This window comes from Armigeres subalbatus, chromosome 2 (genome assembly GCF_024139115.2).
Source record: "Armigeres subalbatus isolate Guangzhou_Male chromosome 2, GZ_Asu_2, whole genome shotgun sequence".
Lineage (NCBI taxonomy): Eukaryota > Metazoa > Arthropoda > Insecta > Diptera > Culicidae > Armigeres > Armigeres subalbatus.
In genome coordinates this window covers 395,469,791-395,491,925 of record NC_085140.1, presented here as the reverse complement: position 1 = coordinate 395,491,925, position 22,135 = coordinate 395,469,791, and the positions used below count along the sequence as shown (strand labels likewise).

Sequence of the window (22,135 nt, the reverse complement as noted above, 5' to 3'; positions counted from 1 at the left end):
TTTGCTCCATATTGCAGCAGGTAATGAAGGTACGTCAACTTATGCGATCAAATAACCATTTTTCCAAAAACAATTATCGCCATAACTCGAATGTTTCCGAACAAAACATGAATATGTTTTCATGGAGCATATGTATAACTGTACGAAGAATCCATATTGAGCTTGAGCTTGAGCTTGAGCTTGATTGACTGCTCGTAGTTGCTACTCATTATGACCAGATCAGCTGTTCTTGCACAGGGAACCAACAGATGTTTGCTTGGGACTAGCACACATCTTCAATGTACAAGTACTGGTGATCTCATTTGTTAGGTCATACTGGCGCCTGCCACGTCAGAATGCAAGTCAATGTAGGGAAGGGGGAGGAAATGATGATGCAATCACTCGCCCACTGCAAGCCGAATATACCTCTGCACTTGCCACGAGTTCATGCGGAATTTGTTGGAATTTCTGGGTTAGGTTGGAGAGGCAGAGGTCCGTCTTGGTTAACGAGCTGCCAATGTGATAGATAGGAGAAGGTAACTGATGGAATTTCTAATTGGATGTAGGAAACGAGCTCTATAAGTTCATTTCCAATTCTAGCAGATTACTGTTAGAATACTCAAATTGAAGGTATAGGAATAGTAATGGAAACGGTATGGAAGTCCATTTCCAGTTCTAGCGATTGCTAGAACATGAGAAATAAAGAGAAAAATACAAAGTAGGAGAATGGAACGGACCTGGGATTGAATTCACAACCTCCTGCGTATGAGGCAGAAGCAGTAGCCATATGACTACCACGCCCTCTTCGAAACAAGAGAGACCACGCACTGAACTGATTAATTTTATTACCGGCCGCGCAATGCAGAACACAATATTTCGTCCGACCACGCGATCGTTCTGCTGTCCGAAACATGAGAGATCACGCACTGAACTGATTATTTTTATTACCGGCCGCGCAATGCAGAACACAATAATTCGGCCGACCGCGCGATCGTTCTGCTGTCCGAAACATGAGAGATCATGCACTGAACTGATTATTTTTATTACCGGCCGCGCAATGCAGAACACAATATTTCGTCCGACCACGCGATCGTTCTGCTGTCCGAAACATGAGAGATCACGCACTGAACTGATCAATTTTATTACCGGCCGCGCAATGCAGAACACAATAATTCGGCCGACCGCGCGATCGTTCTGCTGTCCGAAACAAGAGAGATCATGCACTGAACTGATTATTTTTATTACCGGCCGCGCAATGCAGAACACAATAATTCGGCCGACCGCGCGATCGTTCTGCTGTCCGAAACAAGAGAGATCATGCACTGAACTGATTATTTTTATTACCGGCCGCGCAATGCAGAACACAATAATTCGGCCGACCGCGCGATCGTTCTGCTGTCCGAAACAAGAGAGATCATGCACTGAACTGATTATTTTTATTACCGGCCGCGCAATGCAGAACACAATATTTCGTCCGACCACGCGATCGTTCTGCTGTCCGAAACATGAGAGATCACGCACTGAACTGATCAATTTTATTACCGGCCGCGCAATGCAGAACACAATAATTCGGCCGACCGCGCGATCGTTCTGCTGTCCGAAACAAGAGAGATCATGCACTGAACTCTATAACTGTACGAAGAATCCATATTCGCAAAAAAGTGTGATTTGGTCATTTTGGCTTATACGTCAAATATGTGATCATGGGCAGTATACACTTTCGATAGGTAGCATAGCGTGAGAGATGTTTTTCGGTAGCTGTTATGATAATGAACTGATTCGGGGGGCTACAAACCATTATAAGTTTCTTTCAATAAGCCCCAATTGCGGGGACACCGGTTCTGATGATGCATGTCAACTTGTTTTACATAGCTGTGCGAAAAAAATATGATCCCCAACATGAAATGAGCGAGATCAAAGCGTTTTATCAAACCCCATCGGTGGGGGCCTATCCAAATCAGTTTTTTCCAACTTATATACAAGTGCGATAGTTTTGTTTTCATGGCTTGTTATGTTCGAAGAGGTTTTTGCCTCTCTTTTATCGTTGTTGGTTATCTATTGAGAGCGATTTCTGCAAACTCTGGATAATGCTATAGATTATTATACAAATATTGTATGATACCTTACAATTTTGCAAGCTTTTCATACAATATTTGTTTGTGAGCTTACATTTTTTGTATAAGAATCTAACAACTTCGCATATGCCCAGTAAGAAAATCTAACAGCCTCTGGTTGTATATGAACGTATTTCAACGTTTTCTCAACCGTATTTTATGAATCACATAAAAAATGTACCACTAACTTTTAGAGAAAAACATTCTTTATTTCAAAAATATTTAATCCAATCTCTTATTGTAATTACCTACTGTTATATTTCATTTTTAAATAGGAAAACGATACTAACGAATTTATTAAATGTTAATGAGCTAAAAGTTGCATATTCCTATTTTTCTATATTATTTGGAGATTTCAGAACAAAATTAAAACTAGAGATTCGTTTTTATAAATACTGATCCAATATTACATTTATAACTTTAATACAGTTCTACTACTCCATATTTCAATATCTTTCAGTGGTAACATAGACATATATTAAGCTATTATTCACTATTTCCAACTTAGAGAAACACATCACTATATAATAATCGATCATTCCATTCCTAAGTGTTTTTTTTTGTTTTCATCATATTTACATCGAACATTCTGCTGCCACGAGATAACTATCCATTGCGATGGTTCACTTTTCGTTGGTAGTTTCACAACTTTGCAACTCATAATCAGATCCAGCTGCTTTACGTCCCTGTGCTGTGGAAGTGTACCATGGGATCTTCTCAATAGCCCATTGCAAACGGCGGTTTCTTGTTAGTTGGCACGAAATATACACCTTCGGCGCTGATGAACGATAAAGAAAAAATAGCGTAATCAGTGATTTGAATTCATTTGGTAAAATCCAATTTAACCAGCAGCCTAGAGAAATTTGATTAACACCACTAAAGTTGTTAGGTGGATTTGAAAGTCAATTCAGTTGCTCAAAACCGTTAAATTAGAATCGATAAAAAAGTCTACTCACGTATTTGAACAGTGCTCGCCCATCAATACCCGATCGCTATCGGTCACACTGTTGTCGTTGATTTCCTGGCTTTGACTGTCGTCAAACAGCGAAAACTGCTTCTGTTCGGCTTTGTACCGGCAGAAGCCAAAGAAGTAGGAAAAATAGCTGGTGCACTTGGTTGCCCAGAAGCCGCTCTTGCTGGAGATTGATTCGGCAAAGAAGGCAGGGGCCATCATATGGCTGCACAGTGGTTGATCTGCATTCGATGGGTTCCGGCGTTTATGCGATGCACAATGAATTTGATTGCACGGATAAGAAGTGCATCGGTGGTTCGTGGTGTCGGCAGGGTTCGAGAAAGGAAAAAATATATAATAGTAGTAAGCTGGTGCTGCAAAATAACGATCAAGGTTCAGTACATCATTATTATTACGATCGAATGATCATAATCACATTGCATGTTACTGACTTTGATCTTAATAGGTATGGTAGAACAAAACGAAGTGCTTAGGTTGTGGTCATGGTGTTTGGTTCCCTGGGTTGTTTTGTGTAATTTGGAAATCTATAAACGTCGCACATAGTAGAAACTCTATTTTTATAAAAACAATGCATGTACATTTTGGATTGGACATAAATACATGACATTGACTTTTGTCATACAATCAGGGTATGTCTGCAACTCATTGGTAATGAATTTTACTCAATAAATATTATCGTCCCTTAGCTTTAAACTGAGCTACTAAAATTCCATACCGATGAAACAAAGCTTAAATTGCATGTCCTCAAGTTTCATAAATCGCTTGCTCTGCTTCAAGCACTCTGTCTATAACAGCACGCTCCTCTTTACATTTGATGTCTTTTTTGTACCACAATTATTCCAGCACTTTGATTTTTTCTCCTCTTCCTAGCCATTCAGTTATTCTTTTGGCACTTTTGTTTTAATCAAGGCTACTCGGCTACTTGATTCTTGAGCCTTTTGGCTCCCTGATTTGTGGCAGTTAGCACACCAACATCTTGAGCCTTAGCATACTCGACTTAGTCTCCGGCAATTGATCTAGCCTATTCCAACCGAAAGTATTTCGACGGCGGTCGTGGGGCCCTCCTTAGCCGTGCGGTAAGAGGCGCAGCTACAAAGCAAGACCATGCTGATGATGGCTGGGTTCGATTCCCGGTGCCGGTCTAGGAAATTTTCGGATTGGAAATTGTCTCGACTTCTTTGGGCATAAAAGTATCATCGTGCTAGCCTCATGATATACGAATGCAAAAATAATAACCTGGCTTAGAAACCTCGCAGTTTAATAACTGTGGAAGTGCTTAATGAACACTAAGCTGCGAGACGGCTCTGTCCCCCAGTGTAAGGATGTAATGCCAATAAGAAGAAGAAGAAGTTCCACCGAAACTGATGCTTCAGTATAATTCAAGACAAAATTTTCAAAAAGACTTATCTGCTTTTGTAAACAAAGATTCAAACGACGATTTGACGAATCTGATAGCTCTCCCACGCAAACCAACACCACCAACAGGTAGCAGAAGGTTTCCGCTACCTGTTGATGGTGTTGGTTTGCGTGGGAGAGCTATCAGATTCGTCAAATCGTCGTTTGAATCTTTGTTTACAAAAGCAGATAAGTCGTTTTGAAAATTTTGTCTTGAATTCTGATGGGGTCTGTTTCAGCAATTACCTACACCACTCACAATTATGTGGCCCGATACGAGCTTACGACTTTTCACTCATCACTCACATCTGATTCTCCTACATCCAGTTTACTGGAAATCAGTTTATCGCCGTCGTCCAACGAACTTGGACGGTGGCCATTTTTCATAGTTCCAAAAGATTCTGGGCGAGCGTAGTTCAGAGGTGAGGACTTAGGAGGAGGCTTCATTCCCACGATGTCGAGGCTTATGTTCAATCACTATTCACTAAACGCATATCTCTACAGAATAAACGTTGTCGATAGCAACTTATGTAGGTGCCGAGCCGGTTATGATGACATCGATCACGTATATTAGTTCTGCTCGGAAAATGACGCCTCCATAGAGCAATTATTGCATACCCTTGTGGCCCGAGGTAAACAATCCTTTAGGGAAGTTCAAGATGTTTTGGGAGATCGTGATCTTGTATATATGCAGACCATTTATAGTTTTCTTTGTACTTCTGACATCAAAATCTAATATTTTGTTTTTATTTCTTTCTTCGAAATTTGTTTGTTTAGTCTTCACTTTTTTGCTCCATAGAGCTCCAAAGCTCTTGCCATCCGGAATATGCTCCCAGTCGAACCATTCCTCGAGGACGATGACACGCCATATCGTCTCTTACGCCAAATGCCCGAAATAGAAGCTGAAATTTCCTGATCTCAAATCCTAAGCCTCATCCATTCTTAAACATTGTAAACTGATCTCGAGTCATTATGACTGCCGTAATCTGAAAAGGTGACGTATGCACCAAATTACAACCAGGTTAATCTAAGCATTTAAGACCTGGATGAGATCACCGAAGTCGAAGAGCTCGTCACGGCACTGCGGCGACAGTGTCCACAGACGTCCACCGCAGCTGTAGCGGACGCCGCAAGCTCTGCCGACTCTGCGGATTGGAGGGACATAAGGTACAATGCTGCACGAAACCTCCCAATTGTTCCATCAAAGCTGTGAACAGCAAGCACCCCGTGGGGGGTTCGAAGTGCCCGGCGTTTAAGCGTGCTGCAAAAACATAGTGCAGGTAACGCACATAAACCTGAACCACTGTGATGCAGCCCAGCAACTGATGTGTCAGACAGTTGCTGAATGGGGGACGGATATCTCCATCATAGCGGATCCTTACCGGGTACCTGCCAGGAACGGTAATTGGGTAACCGATGGGTCTAAAATGGCGGCGATATGAACAACGGGGAAATACCCAGTCCAAGAGTTGGTGTCTCCGACACACGAGGGCTTCGTCATTGCCTAAGTCAACGGGGTCTTCTTCTGCAGCTTCTATGCGCCTCCTCGATGGTCGATCGAGCAGTTCGGACGTATGCTGGATTGTTTGACGGCTAACTTAATGGGGCGTAAGCCGGTGGTGATAGCGGGGGACTTCAACGCTTGGGCAGTGGAATGGGGAAGCTGTTCCACGAATCAACTGGGGCAGATGCTGCTGGAATCACTGGCCATGTTGGATGTGGATTTGGCCAATGTCGGTACCAAAAGTACTTACAGCTGGAACGGGGCCGAGTCGATTATCGACGTTAAGTTCTGGAGCCCTGGCCAAACGAGTATTTCGAACTGGAGGGTAGATGATGGCTACACTCACAGCGACCACCTGGCGGTTCGCTACAGTATCGACTATACGACCAGCATACAGCGGACGGAAGAAGGGACGAGGCCTAGCCCTCGTATGTGGACGATACTCTCGGGCTGAGCGGCGAGCAGCTGGTAAACGATGCCACCATGCCTAGGAAAGTCCTCCCTAGGAATGGGAACCTGCGCCGCGCCTGCCTACGGGCACGGATGCGAATGCAGCAAGCACGCACAGAGAGGAGCGTGTTGAACGACGAGTGGCATTCGTGGCTGCTAGAGCCACTCTGAAGACTGAGATTAGCTCAAGCAAAAAAACCTGCTTCGAGGGCCTGTTTCAAAGTGCCAACGCGAATCCATGGGGTGACGTCTATAGGGTCGTAATGGCCAATACACGTGGGGCGATGGACCCTACAGCGCGGTATCTAGAGATACTGGAGAGGATCATCGCGGGGCTCTTCCCACGTCATGACCCAAGTCCCTGGCATCACTTTGTGGAGCTGCCAGGAGCTAGGAGGGGAGTTTGCTATTGGGCAGTAGTGACTGTCGACGTGAGGAATGCATTCAATAGTGCCAGTTGGGCAGCTATTGCAGATGCGCTCCTGCGTCTTGGAATTCCCGAGTACCTGTGCAAGATTCTAAGAAGCTACTTCCAGAATCGAGTACTGGTATACGACACGGAGGCGGGACGGAAGTGCGTTGACATAACCTCAGGGGTTCCGCAAGGTTCCATACTGGGTCCGGTGTTATGGAACGTCATGTACGACGGTTGAAGTTCCCGGTGGGCGTGGTAATCGTCGGCTTCGCTGACGATATTACGCTGGAGGTCTACGGCGAATCGATCGAAGAGGTGGAGTTGACTGCAGCCCATTCGATCGCAATTGTGGAGGAATGAATGAGTTCCAGGAAGTTAGAACGGCTCACCACAAGATTGAGGTTAGTGGCATAGTGGCATGTCCCGGATGGTGTCCAATAGCTCTGTGGTTTATGCCAGCAAGCGCAAGCTTCTGGCTAGTGTCGCTCTGTCCATAGTGAGGTATGGGGGGGCAGCTTGGGGCATGGCCCTTGCGTATTAACTGCTACAGAACGAAATTAGATAGTACGTACCTATAGGCTCATGTGCCTGAGAGTTGCGAGCGCGTACCGTACCGTGTCGCACGATACACTTTTCGTCATCACCGGTATGATGCCTATTGACATCGTTATCGGTGAAGACATAGAGTGTTTCGCAATGCGCGGCACGAGAGGCAGCGTGCGTGGGACAGTTCAAATAAGGATGGACACATAGGTTGATACCGGAGATAGGTACGTGGGTCAAGATGCGCCATGGGGAAATCACTTTCCACTTGACCCAGGTCCTTACAGGCCATGGTTGCTTCAAACAGTATCTACACCGGTTCGGACACTCGGCTTCGCCCGACTGTCCGGTGTGCGCAGGTTTAGAGGAAACGGCGGAACACGTGTTGTTCGTGTTGCCCACGTTTTCGCACAATGCGTGACCACATGCTTGCCACATGTGGTCTGGACACTACCCCGGACAACCTAGTCCGGAGGATGTGTAAAGATGAAGTTGGCTGGAACGCCGTTTTATCGGCTATCGTCCAAATAGTTTCGGAGCTATACAGAAGATAGCGCGTGGACTCGAGGATATATATGATCTAACTTTGATCTCCGAAAAAATGAATATAATACAAGAGACAAAAAGGAAAAAAAAATTAAAGAAGAAAAAATTAGAATCTAGATGAAGGAAATTTGTGAAAAAATACAGAAAACGAGAAAGAAGAAGGAGGTAGGAAAAAAAAGGCACAAAAATACGAAAAAATAATGAAGATAAAAAAATGTGAAGAAATAAGAAGGTAGGCATAATTAAAAGGAAATAAGGAAAATGGTCTAGTAATATTGGAATGGTCGAATAACATGAGAAAATATGGGAGAATATTATTTGTAGTTTTTACTCCGTTATTGAACAGTAAAATGGAAACTGCGCAGTAAGATACAGTAAGAGTAGCTTCCGTCATCATGTTAAATTCTGAGAATACAGTAGTTGGAGCTAAATATGATGACGGCCACGTCCAAACAAGTCTCGCTAGGTTATCTGGAGACCCCTATAAATCTGTATACACTGTGATAAATAATGCGGTCTACATAATCCACATATCCACACTAAACGATAAAATATACCTTTCGGCTGAACTAGAACAAGCCACTGTTTCCTATTAGGCTAGGATTTGCGTTACATATGTACCTAGCTCCAAAAAAATCAATCTCAATCTTTATAAAGAGCGATTCCAAGGTTTCCATTCCTATTCAATAGAACTTTTTTTATCATTCGATATAATTTTTTTATCATCCCATCGCTACATGGTGGGAAACCCTCCACGTTCCACTTCGAAGATACTCACTTGTTGCGTTTTCGCACATCGGTTGGCTTTGGCCGCCGTTCATGTAGAAATCCACATGTCCACAGGTTTCAATTTTGCCGAACACACCGGCATTTGTGTGAATAACGTCGACAAAATCTGCATCGGTGAGGTCCAGTTTCCACTGTTGGCGAGCCGTAGCGAAGAAGGGAAGCGCTGGATCGAGACCTAAATAGAGAACACATTCTATTAGGAGCTCTTCATTTGAATTTGTAAAAGATGAGAGCGTTGCATTTAATGAATAAATAAAATTAAGTAAACGTCATGCGTTAGACTGGACCACCAAGGTTGGACCACATCGGTAAACGCACTAACAACGGGCAATTTCTCGGTGTCGTGTGTATGGTAAATAATGTAAATAAATGACAGAGCTTATCATGTTGATGAATTATACCTTCTTGGTAGAATTCCTGACTCAAACAAATGAGCTTTTATTCAATCGCAATCAACCCAAATATATCTGGATATTTTAGATTTATACCTTTAAACCAGTCTGTTGAACATAAACAACTTCTCACACTGCAACCGGCAAGCTTCATCATTATGTAAGCGCCGGTAGAAGAAACAGCAAGATAATATGTGAGCGAACCTACCATCATAGGTTTTTAGAAGCTACCCGCACATTTCATTTCGCACCATTCAACTATAAATATGTATGGCTTATCCACCGCAGAGTACTGGCGTTGCTTATGTTGCCCCGGCTTGTACTGTGCGGATAATTACGCTTGTCATTAAAGTGTTCCACTTGAACTTGACTTTGATATCGAGCTATTTTTGTTAGCGCAACCTCTCTAGATGGCAAGAAGGTATCAAACCTTCGATGAAAGAGATAAAAAATAATCAAACCGGTAGTGATTTTTAGATCACCGTCGTCCAATGATTGTAGGCCTAAGTTGCTGAACAAGGATAATGATAATCACATGCGTGTACGTATACTTTTTGTGTGTACTCATTAGATGATGAATGGGTAGGGCTCGTGCTCTAGTGGGTAATAAATTATTGTGATCGATGGCGGTGACTTTCAGTTCATGATTATGTATGTCAGGCACACAAGGTTGTGCAGAAATCTTATAGTGTTTCTAGCGATAATTTTAATGCCCATATAAGTAAAACTGTCCTATATTTTCTTAGGTCCCCATCAACATGAGACAGTTTCACTTCAAGTGTAAGTAATCTTTGATTGAATTATCTAGATCAATTAGATTTGTAATTTCAATGATTGCACGCTCCAAAGCACAATTAAACAGCCCTATATAAAGGAGTGGTCAAAACTACAAAGTGCCCATTTGTTAGTTTATTTATTTGATTAATTTTTCATCTTGTGATCCTAATAAACATTCGAAATTTAAACAAGGTATAAAAAAGAATACTTCCTTTAAAAAAAGTAACAAACATCGTCTTGAAAAGAGTCGTTGTTTGAAGGACTAGGTCAAACAATTAAAATCAAACACGTAAAAGACTACGCTAAATGTATTGCACATATACCTAATAGGATCAAGCTGTCCATATTCTACACTTCATGCTCCAAGATGAAGAGAATCCCGACATAGTACTGTCCTCCCGGAGCGTAGATGTTGATGACGACGAGAATAATCGGGACATTATGTTCTCCTTTCAGCAGTTTTACAACTAATAGGTGAATAGGACACCAGGCTACAACACTTGACTCCAGAATGGATCGTACCAGTAAAGATATTCAAAAGATGAACCCAAGAAAAACATAGCAATAATGTGCTCGGAATGTGAGCCCACTGTCAAGCGTCAAGGGAACATTGATCATTTTTTTTATTGTTTTGTAACTATTTTCCACGTAAGTGAAATAAGGATTTTTGTTTCATGTTTTAAAGTACTGCTACATGTAGGATGTATAAGGATGTTGTTTTTGATTTTTTGATAATTTTGAAACTCATTTAAAAAAAAAAATCTTTTTTGTCGAGTTTTTTTATTTTTCAAATTGTGGTAGCTTTGGTCATCTAACGTTCTAACCATTTATTTATAAATCAAGCGTCTGTAAACGCCTAGGCAATTATAATTGTAGTCCCTACAAGGTAGGCAATCATAGTTGGAATCCTTTACACAGAAGCAATGTGCAGATTGTTTCGAGAAAGGCATCATCACCGCTAGTAAAATTATCTGGGTTTTCAACAGTAAAAATCAAAATTTTGAAACAAAAAATATGGATCAACTAAGAAAATAAGATTGTTTACCATACAATTATAGGCACGAGCCTATTTTTTGTTATTATACTTGTTTTGAGTGCTATGTGGGTATGTTAAAAATGTTTTTCTCTTCTGCTTGTCATTTTATGTGACGTTTACTGCCATCATGTTTTATGCTTTCCCCAGAAACTATAACTGACCAATGCTGACTGCAGATCGAAAATCAATTAGGTATACGCAGAGGTATGGTCATTTTCGTGAAAACGGTACAGGATTGGCCATAGACCCTGAACAAATGTCACTTTCGCAGAACATCCGGAACCTGTTACAAATTGGCCAGAGAGTCTCACAGTCCTCAAAATGTATCTTTAATAAAGATCCTATATTCATCGTCATATATGCATGGTTCCAGATGGTGCCAAACCCGGTTCCTCCTGGAAGGCCCTTGCAACCTGCTATAAAAGTGGCAGTGGACACTATCATTCTGGAAATGTTTCTGTAATCTTCGTCTCGCAAAGCCATGAAGTTAGATACATTATTCCGATTTGTTATAATTTCATCATGTTCCCGGGACCGTTTTACGGATATGGCCACATCTCTGCTTAGTTTTGATGGATTCTAGTTACACTGCCGTAATTTGAAAAAGTGATGTATACGCCATTTTACAAAAATGGTGTTAACGAGTAGTACTCACCGAGCTCTTTAACAGAAAAATGGAAAACATGTATATTGTAATTTGGCCAGCGCCGTAGCGTGTGGTTGGCCGTGTTGGCCCCCGCCAAGGGCGCCATCTCTCAGGGGCGCCGAAATCAAGAATTACAGCATGATAAACAGAACAGTTTAATTAGTTACATGGCCAATTAATTAAAAATCGACTACAAAGTCGACACGACGACCGCATTTGATCTTGCGGCAAACCAGAAACCTACAGGGTGTCTGCAAATTATCCGTACAGATTTTGATAGTTCGCTTCTACACAGCAAAAACAGACAATAATGGACTGAATCGGTAGCTATATGGGCATAACAACTCAGCAGGCTGTAACAGATGTATATTCTGAGAACACTGAGCGTCATTTCAGGTATAAACAAAATTAAGTCTTTGTGAATGCCTTTTTTCCGATTTTCCGAACAAAAAGGAGTTCTCGCTTAACTTTTCAAAAGGACCTAAGTAGCATTTTTATCATGAATAAATTTAAATACAGCAATCAATAGCTTTCATGTTGTTCTGTTGATTGCGCTATTCAAATTAATTCATGAAAAAATGTTACTTAGGTCCTTTTGAAAAGTTGAGCGAGAATTGCCTCACCCGATTTGGATTGAATTTATCATTCGGTATGGTCCATCTTGAAATCAACAGCCATCAAAACATCGAACATATTATCGAGGCATTTGAAATCATGTCACAATCGTCAAAAATGTGGGAAAAGTATCTGTATAGAAACGAGCGGCCATCGTGATTTTTTTCCAATACGATCGAAGGCGTACAACTCAGGATACAGGGGTCATTTTAATGTGAACAAATTCAGCTTGGTTTATGTAGTCCTATTATAATAACATGCAATGCATGCTGGTTCTTTAATTTATTCCAAAAAAATATTTAAAACCCTGTCTTGTTGTACGGATAATTTGCAGACACCCTGTATATCTATGAGAAAATGAGGAAACTGTTTAATATACGATGGGCAGAGATAACATACCTTGCCAAAATAACTATTTTGGTTATCATTTCTCAATCCTATGGAAGTATTCATCGCCTCACTTCACCACGTGGTCCTTCTGTTTCCGATAGCGATTCCGACCACTTAAAAGTTGGATTTTATTGACCCAACGAAGTAAAACAGTACTGACAAACCCATGCGACCATCAACCGATTCATTTCAGTGTTGAATTTTCTTGACTCACCAAGCTTCTGAAATTTGCATAAGATTTGTTACGATTTTCGAATCCCTCTTCTCCACTATGTACTTTCAAGTACGCCAGTTCCTTCAATTGATATTGAGTGCTAGGAATCATTAGTAAAAATCCATCTACAATTTTTATGATCTTTCAACCTATTATGGATGTTTGAGAGGGTCTCCAGAAGCCTTGCGAGTAAAGGCGTGGAATTGCCAATCCGGAGATGGCGAGTTCAATTCTAGGAAGCTTTCTCGACATTCTGGACATAGTGTATCCATTGTATTTGCCACTCAAGATACATTATCATGCAATGGCGGGCATAGAAAAGCTTTCAATCAATAACTGAGGAAATGCTAATAGAATAGTTGAGAAGCTGGCCAAGTTCCAGTTGTAGAGCCATTGAAGAAGTAGAAGAAGATGGATGTTTGTACTGATTCCATATCAAGTTCTAAAATTGTTCACGACTCTGCAAGGACATATTCCACAATATTTTTCAAATACTGAGAAAATGTAAAAACATTTTTTTAGGGGTAATGGGCCATGCACAATTAAAGTACCTCACGCGTTTAGGGGGGAGGGGGGTTTCGAGAAGCGTGATTATTACAAAAAATTTAGAGAATAAATACAAAAAGCGTGATGAAGGGGGGAGGGGAGTTGAAAATTACCAGTTTTTGCGTGACGTTCTTTATAGATCTTCCCTAATTCCGCTGAACACTGCTTGCTGTTTAAATCACCTTCAATCCACTATACTTTTTAATCTTATTTTTAGATGAGTTTCAAAATGTTTGAATGTAAAATATTGCATATACCACCGGAAATGAATATAAAGACAAGCATGTTTTTCATACATTTTCATCATGTTCGAAAATCGGAATCTCGATTCGTAGCGATTCAATTTGGCTAAAATTTTAATAGGCACCTGTTTTTCCCTTGAACTTTCGATCTTTGAGTGAATTGTATACATTTCTAATGATTTTGACTTCTGAATCCGGAAATAATTATAAAGACACCACTTTTTATATGGGGCTCCATAAAAACGACCTGCATTTATAATTATTTCCAACAGAAACGCTTATAAGTAGAATATATACATAAATATAACTTCCTTTGAATAAAAATTCAAGTCATTTTAGGCTTGCTGGCAAAAAAAATCAGCCCAATCGAATCGTTAAGAATCGAGATATTGTCCTCGCAACATGGCCATTTTGTATGGAAACCGAGCTTGTCTTTATATTTTTTTCCACCGGTGTATTTTTTCCTTAATGAAAGAGGGGCACCCTAAAAAATTTCGCCAAGGGCGCCGGGAATCCACGCTACGGCTCTGAATTTGGTGCTTTCCTTACTTTTTTAGATTACGGCAGTACAGCCACGATTGGTCGGTATATTTGTTATAGTTTTTGGACAAAGCATAAAACATGATGAAAGAAAACGTCATATAAAATGACAAACAGTGAAAAAAATGCATCTTGAACATACCTTCGAAAAATATTGAACATCTCTGGTGGCCAAGGACCAATCTATGGTTTTGCATAAGGATAGTATACTATAAGAGTTTACACGTCCGATGGACCAAATTTCATCAAAATCGGATCATTCTACGCAAAGTTATGCAGACTTGAACTTAGACAAAATTTTGCCTATCTCAGCCTTTTTGTCTAACCCCTGTAACTCTCAATAAGTACTTGTAATAACAGAAAATAAAAATTTATTCATTTCCTGAAAATGGTAAAACTGATCAATGTTACCCCGGCTATCAAAGTTTCCCTGGATTACGGTACTTGGATTACCCTTTGTAGGGGCTGTATTTTGATGGTGTAGTCAAAAAGGATTGTCAAATCAACGGAGGACCATACAGGCATTCAGGAGTGGATACGCTACCATGATTAACGAGACTAACGGAGAAAACGATAAATGAGTGATAAATAAGTGGCTGCCCATCGGAGAAGCTCGAGTGAAGATATCAAATCCGTTGCTACCAAGGATTGATTGATGGATTGCCAAAGATCCACAAGCCAGGGAAGGAGATGCAAGGGAAGTCTCCTCTACCCAAAACCTGACCAAATGGTTAGTGAAGGAGTTTCAAAGTATGTTGACCTTTCCCCCAGCAGGTCAGTCATCAACACCCAGGAGTTCAGAAACGGAAACGGAAAGGAAGAAAATAGCATGGCGAGGAAAGGTGACGATGTACCTAAAGCTGGCAAGCTATACATTACGGAGAAGTACTTGATATTCCGTGGAAGCCTCTACAAACATACAAATGGTGAACCAATGGGAAATCCGCTATCACCGTTTTTGTGCAAACTATTCATGGCGAATTTATAGGACAACCTACATGGAAAAGGAGTATTATCCGAGAAATGGTGGAGATACATCAACATTTCATTAACCGGAAGGATCTACCCAGTGTTTTGGAAGCTGTAAACAATGTGCATAAGGACATCAAATTCATTCACGAGGAGGAAAAGGAAGGTAATTTCCCTTTCTTGGTCATCAAAAGAACAAATGCAACATTATACTTCGAGATCTGCAGGAAGCCCACCACTACTTTAACATCTTTGCTCAAAGGGCAACTAATTCTAAACTTTCGACAGTATCCAGAAGTACTAACAAATACTAGCGACGTCGTAAATTGATCGAAGAGCCCTGGTTGGGAAAGCATGAAACACAACGCCACCCAGTCGATACAGTCCACCCAGTTTTAGGCAACACATGATTTCAGTCTTCTTTAAATTCTTAAAAAAACACTGAGCAACTATTTCTATCACTTATACTTTTTGAGCAATCTTTGGGACCCTAGGGTTACCTACATCCCTACATCCAATAAAAAAATATATCAGTTGCTTTCTCCTATCTGTCACAGTAGCAGCTGGTTAACCAAGACGAACCTCTGCCCCTCAATCCTAACCCAAAATGTCAACAAATTCCGCATGAACTCTTGTGGCAAGTGCAGAGGTATATTCGTTTTGCAGTGGGCGAGTGATTACATAATCATTTCCTCCCCCTTTCCTACATTGACTTGCCATCTGACGTAGCAGGCGCCAGTATGACCTAACACACGAATTCACCAGTGCTTGTACATTGAAGATGAGTGCTAGTCCCAAGCAAACATCTGTTGGTTCTCTGTACAAGAACAGCTGGTCTGGTCATGATGGGGTAGCAACTATGGGCAGTCAATCAAGTTGAAGCTCAATGAGATTTTTGCATAACCTTTCCGTCCCTGAAGTCTGTTTTTAAGGGGTTTCAAAAATGCTGTAAAACCACATTTCTTGACCGTTTTCTTCGCAACAAGTCCCCGGAAAAATTGAGCATTAACCAATTTAGGTCAAAACAGGTCGTGTGACACTTCAAACTTCATGATTTTACAAAACAATGATATGAATGATATTTTTAGGGTTTCTGGGCCACTCGGGTTCAATCCGGCCACAATTCGGGAGACCTGCGGAAAGGCCATTTCCTAAATTGAGCCAAAATAGGTCGTGTGACATCTCAAACTTCATGGTTTCACAAAATAATGATCGGAATGATATTTCCAGGTTTCCGGAGGAATGCCTTTGTGAAATCATAAAGTTTGAGATGTCACATGACCTATTTTGGCTCAATTTAGGAAATGGCCATTCCGGAGGTCCGCCGGATTGTGGCCTAATTGAAACCGACTGGGCCAAGAACAACGAAAATATCATTACTATCATACCGTACTAAGGATTGACCCAAATCCAATGGGAATAAAAAATTGGGATTCATCCGCATCCAATGCAACTTGTTGCGAAGAAATAGGTAAAAAATCGTGGTTTTTACAACAGGGAAAAAAATAAACGTAAAACTGAACCATTGCTAAATATAACTCATACTTGTTCACTTGTACATGTTAAGATAACCCATAACCCATATAACCTTTTGTGGAAAACCGTTCCCCATCATTGTGCATTAAGCTCTAAAAATGTATGAATACGTTAGCAATATAGGAAATTTAACAATGGAAAATATCGTCGTTGTTGCTAAAAGATTTGACGCTGGCAACAAAAGTTATTAGGAAAATACTGAATTGTGTGAAATTCAATTTAGCATGTAAAAGAATAACATCAATATCAATAATTAGCATTTCTGTTTTCTTTATAATTTTGCTTCGCAACAACAACTGACTTTCAGCTAAGAATTTATTCTATGATGGCGATACGTTAAATATATTCAAATAGATTCTGGGCTGCTTCACGATACGATCCTTTACATAAGTGGCAATTCTCATAGTAATTTTCACATAACCTTCAAATGGCACGTGCACAATCAAATTACATACAAATCAGCTAAAAATTTGGGAAGACTATTAAAATAGCAATTAAAAAACAATCTTTAAAGCACAGGGGAGCGAAAAAGTCAGCATCGAGAGGGCAGTCTCTTCAACGCATTTTGAGAAGGAAGGGCAAATTCTTCATCTACAGCCTGATCAGTATCTATGCCCTAAAGAACGATAAGCCTTATGACGGGAATGATGCGTTCCATGATAAGGGGCTACGGAGAGTGCTCAAAACACGATTTAAATATTATCATTGAGGATGCAAACACGCATATCGGGAGACCATTCAGCCTATCATCAGTACGGGAAGCCACTACGTTCATTCCGCTACGCTCATTCCGCTACCAACGATAGGGGAAACTGGACACACATGATCCCCACTTTTTGTTTAGCATATTTCTCGATGTAACATGCACAGATTTGCACGCTTCTTGATGGACTTGATAAAGAATTTAATTAGCTATTGAAAAACGTCATTGGAAGCAATTATTTGTTCATGAAAGTTACCAAAAAATCGATTTTGCTAAAAGATAGAAAATTTGGCATTTTCAAAACTTGCGGGACACTTGATCCCCATATAGGGGGAAATTGAGCCTCAAATCCTAACAATTCTTCATAGTCTGTCTTAATAACAGTCGTGCGAAAATTAAATAATGTTGGTATTAAGTAAGGCAAGTATTTTGGTTCTCAATAGAGTAATAGTGACAGATAGAATGACTGCTATAGCAACAAAATTGGCATAGTGATGATGATTCATCTGCAAACCATTCACTGCATTAACCGATTCAATCCGGATTTTTTTTCGTCGTATTTCAACATAAATTTTGGACATTCTGCTTCAAAAACGTATGCAAACCATGAAAAAGTAGAAATATGGGGTAAAATAATTTTTTTGAGATCTTCTAGGGCTTCCAAACCTTCCTTGAGTTCAGTTCTTGATGATCTACATAAACAACAAAGCGTTTTACGGGGCCTCAATCCTTAGTTGAAGTTGGCATTGCTACTTGGGACATAATTAACCTATTTTTTATCAAATCGCAGTGTTACCAAATCATAAACGGTACTCCAAACTATTCTTGAGTTCAGATCTTGGAGGTCTACAAGATCAACAGAGCAATTCATAGGTTCCCGAGCTTGTGTAATAGTTGGAGGAGCCCCATGGAACATTATTACAGTAGTATTTACAAAATACAAGACTCCCAGAATATCTACGGTACTCCAAACAATTCTTGAGTTCAGATCTTGGAGGCCTACAAGACCAACAGAGTGATTGATAGGTTCCTGAGCTTGTGTGTTAGTTGTAAAAACCCCATGGGACGTGATTATGTCAATATATAAAAACATCCACATTCCCAGAATATCTACGGTACTCCAAACCTTTCTTGAGTTCAGATCTTGAAGTTCTACAACACCAACAGAGTGATTCATAGGGTCCTGAGCTTGTACGTTAGTTGGAGCAACCCCTTGGGACATCATTACACCAGAATATGAAAATCACAGCATTCCCAGAGTTCCTGGGGTAATCCAAGTCATTCTTGAGTTCAGATACTGGAGGTCTTCAAGACCAACAGAGTGATTCATTGATTTCCGAGCTTGTGTGTTAGCTGGAGATGCCTCATGGAACATCATTACACCAGTATATACAAAATACAATATTCCCAGAGTATCTACGGTACTCCAAATCATTCTTGAATTCAGACCTTGGGGGTCTACAAGACCAACAGAGTGATTCAAAGGCAACTCAGCTTATGTGTTAGTTGTAAAAACCCCATGATTTATTTACATTACACCAGTATATGAAAATTGAAACATTCCAAGAATATCTACGGTACTCCAAACGATTTTTGAGTTCAGATATTGGAGGTCTACGAGGCCAACAGAGTGAATCATATTATCCTGAGCGTGTGTGTCAGTTGTAGAAACCCCATGGGACATGAATATACCAGTATATACAAATCATAACATTCCCGGAATATTTACGGCGCCTTACATGAGTTCAGATATTGGAGGTCTAAAAGACCAACATAGTGATTCATGGATTCTGAAGCTTGTTTGTTAGTTGGAGAACCATCATGGAACATCATTACACCATTATATAAAAATCTTGTTAGTTGGAATTGCTCAAATCGACATCATTACGTACACAATACGTAAGTACGAAAAATAAACGTGCTATTGTGATCACAAACATCGCATCCACAATTTTTTCGTTCCTTTTATCATCTATAGTGTTATAGAGGGGCCCTCCTTAGCCGTGCGGTAAGACGCGCGGCTACAAAGCATGACCATGCTGAGGGTGGCTGGGTTCGATCCCTGGTGCCGGTCTAGACAATTTTCGGATTGGAAATTGTCTAGACTTCCCTGGGCATAAAAGTATCATCGTGCTAGCCTCATGATATACAAATGCAAAAATGGTAACCTGGCTTAGAAACCTCGCAGTTAATAACTGTGGAAGTGCTTAATGAACACTAAGCTGCGAGGCGGCTCTATCCCAGTGTGGGGATGTAATGCCAATAAGAAGAAGAAGAAGAAGAAGTGTTATAGAATAAAGCTTGGTACCACGGCGTCTCTTGATGACCGGCTGGGCTATACATGTGAATTATTGCTACTCCATAATCGATCAGAATTAGAGTAAGTTGCACCCTGAAGGCGTTGGTACTCTCATACTTACTTGTTTCATACTTATTATACATATTATATATTTTATACGATATGTTTACCCAAGTGTTTACCATTCTATACGTATTGAAACCACCAAGGGGTATCATGAGATGACAGTCTAACCAATAAATGAGGATTGCGAACCAATAACTGAATAAAGCTCGCAATACATTCAATCGACAATATAATTGGTTTCAGTATTGCACGGAAGTGGATGTTACTAAGACTAACATTTATATGTAAGAGTAAAGTAATTTACGTATGAATAATATCACAAAATTTCATTTCAAATGCTTTTCTCCATACTTATCCCAAAATGAATTAAATGTAATAGCTAAATCATGTTGCTAAAAAATCTCTCTCAGTTCCTCTGCAACCATTTGATGTGATTCTGCGAGATCGTCAACAGAAGGCGTTTCAGTAAAACTTTCGAATCGACATGTTAAGCTCTGGTGCACTGCTGCAAACATGCAGCACACTAGGAGTAAACTTTTTGAAAGCAGTGTACCAAAAGGAATCAATAGTTAAGTTTCTCAATAATAATCTTCTTCATTGAAAAAATATTTAGTAGACTAACAGGTAACAGGTCATAGCATTTTTTTTCGAGAAATGCTCTCTTTATTGATGTAATTTGTGTAAGGTGATTATTCACAAATTACGTGACGAATAATAAAAAAACTAGAGGTTCATTACAAGAAGTGGCGAAGAGGAGAGGGGTGTTGAAAATAGTAATTGTACGTACTATATCGATCTTCCCTAGATGTCCTTCACCATACAATTTTTTGGCGGTAAATTCATGCTAGACCATCGTACATCTTCTTGTTGATCGATTTGAATATGAATAATTGAACTCATGGAAAATATGTATTGTCGTACATGTTCAACGAATTCTACAATGTGTCTATAATGGTGTAACGAAGTCCAGTAGAGCTATTCCATTTCATAAAAATAGATGGGATGACGTAGATCTTCATGTTGATTAATTTGAGTATTGAGATCTGTACTCATGGACAGTTTGGAGTGTCGTCGATGTTCAACGAGTTCTGTACTGTATCTATAATGGTGTATCGAAGTCCCGTGGAGCTATTTCCACTCATGGAAATAGTGGAGACCTCAAAGATCTTCGTGTTGATCGATTTGAATATTGGGATCTGAGCTCAAAGACAGTTTGGAGTGTCGTAGATGTCGAGCAAATTCTGTGGCGTGTCTCTAATAGTGTAACCAAATCCCGTGGAGCTATTACAACTCATAAAAATAGTTGAGACATCGAAGATCTCTATGTGGATCGTTTTGAATATTCTGATCTGTACTCATGGATAGCTTGGAGTATAATAGATGTTCAACGAATTTTGTTATGTATTTATAATAGTTTAATGAAGTCTCATGGAGCTATTCTAACTCATAAAAATAGTGGGGACATCTAGTTGATCGATTTGTAAATAGGGATCTGAGCTTGTTTGGAGTTTGGAGTGTCGTACATGTTCAACGAATTCTGTGGTGTATATCTTACTGTGTACCGAAGTCCCGTGGGGCTATTCCATCTCGTAAAAATAGTTTAGAAATCGGAGATCTTCATGTTGATCGTTTTGAATATAAGGATCTGCGCTCAAAGACAGCTTGGAGTGTCGTAGATGTCAAACGAATTATGTGATGTGTCTATAATGGTGTCACAAAATCCCGTGGAGCTATTCCAACTCATAAAACTAGTGGGGACATCGAAGATCTTCATGCTGATCGATTTGAATATTAAGACCTGTACTCAAGGATAGTTTGGAGTGCCATAGATGTCGAACGAACTCTGGTATGCCTGTAATGGTGTTACGAGGTATCGCGGAGCTATTCCACCTCATAAAACTAGTGGGGACATCGAGGATCTCTATGTTGATCGATTTGAATATTAGGATCTGATCTCAAGGAGAGTTTGGAGTGTCGTAGATATCGAAAGAATTCTGTGGTGTGTCTGTAATGATGTTACGAGGTATCCTGGAGCTATTCCAACTCATAAAACTAGTGGGGACATCGAAGATCTGCATGTTGATCGATTTGAATATTAGGATCTGTACTCAAGGATAGTTTGGAGTGTCGTAGGTGTCGAACGAATTCTGTGGAGTGTCTGTTATGGTGTTACGAGGTATCCTGGAGCTATTCCAACTCATAAAACTAGTGGGGACATCGAAGACCTGCATGTTGATCGATTTGAACATTAGGATCTGTACTCAAGGAGAGTTTGGAGTGTCGTAGATATCGAAAGAATTCTGTGGTGTGTCTGTAATGATGTTACGAGGTATCCTGGAGCTATTCCAACTCATAAAACTAGTGGGGACATCGAAGATCTGCATGTTGATCGATTTGAACATTAGGATCTGTACTCAAGGATAGTTTGGAGTGTCGTAGGTGTCGAACGAATTCAG

The 22,135-nt window shown here is 40.3% G+C and overlaps 1 protein-coding gene across 2 annotated transcripts in view; it reads right to left on the bottom strand.

Annotated features, from left to right (window-relative positions):
* Positions 1-2,341: 2,341 nt before the first annotated feature.
* LOC134217452 (lipase member I-like) overlaps positions 2,342-22,135 on the bottom strand; it is a 31,892-nt gene continuing 12,098 nt past the window's right edge. For both annotated transcript variants that reach the window (XM_062696218.1, XM_062696219.1), the window contains 3 exons: positions 8,698-8,883; positions 3,050-3,287; positions 2,342-2,871 (listed from right to left, as the gene is read on the bottom strand). In XM_062696218.1, the coding sequence (XP_062552202.1) occupies positions 2,811-2,871; positions 3,050-3,287; positions 8,698-8,883 (485 nt within the window). In that variant the 3' untranslated portion in view covers positions 2,342-2,810. The remainder of the gene's footprint in view (positions 2,872-3,049; positions 3,288-8,697; positions 8,884-22,135) is intronic.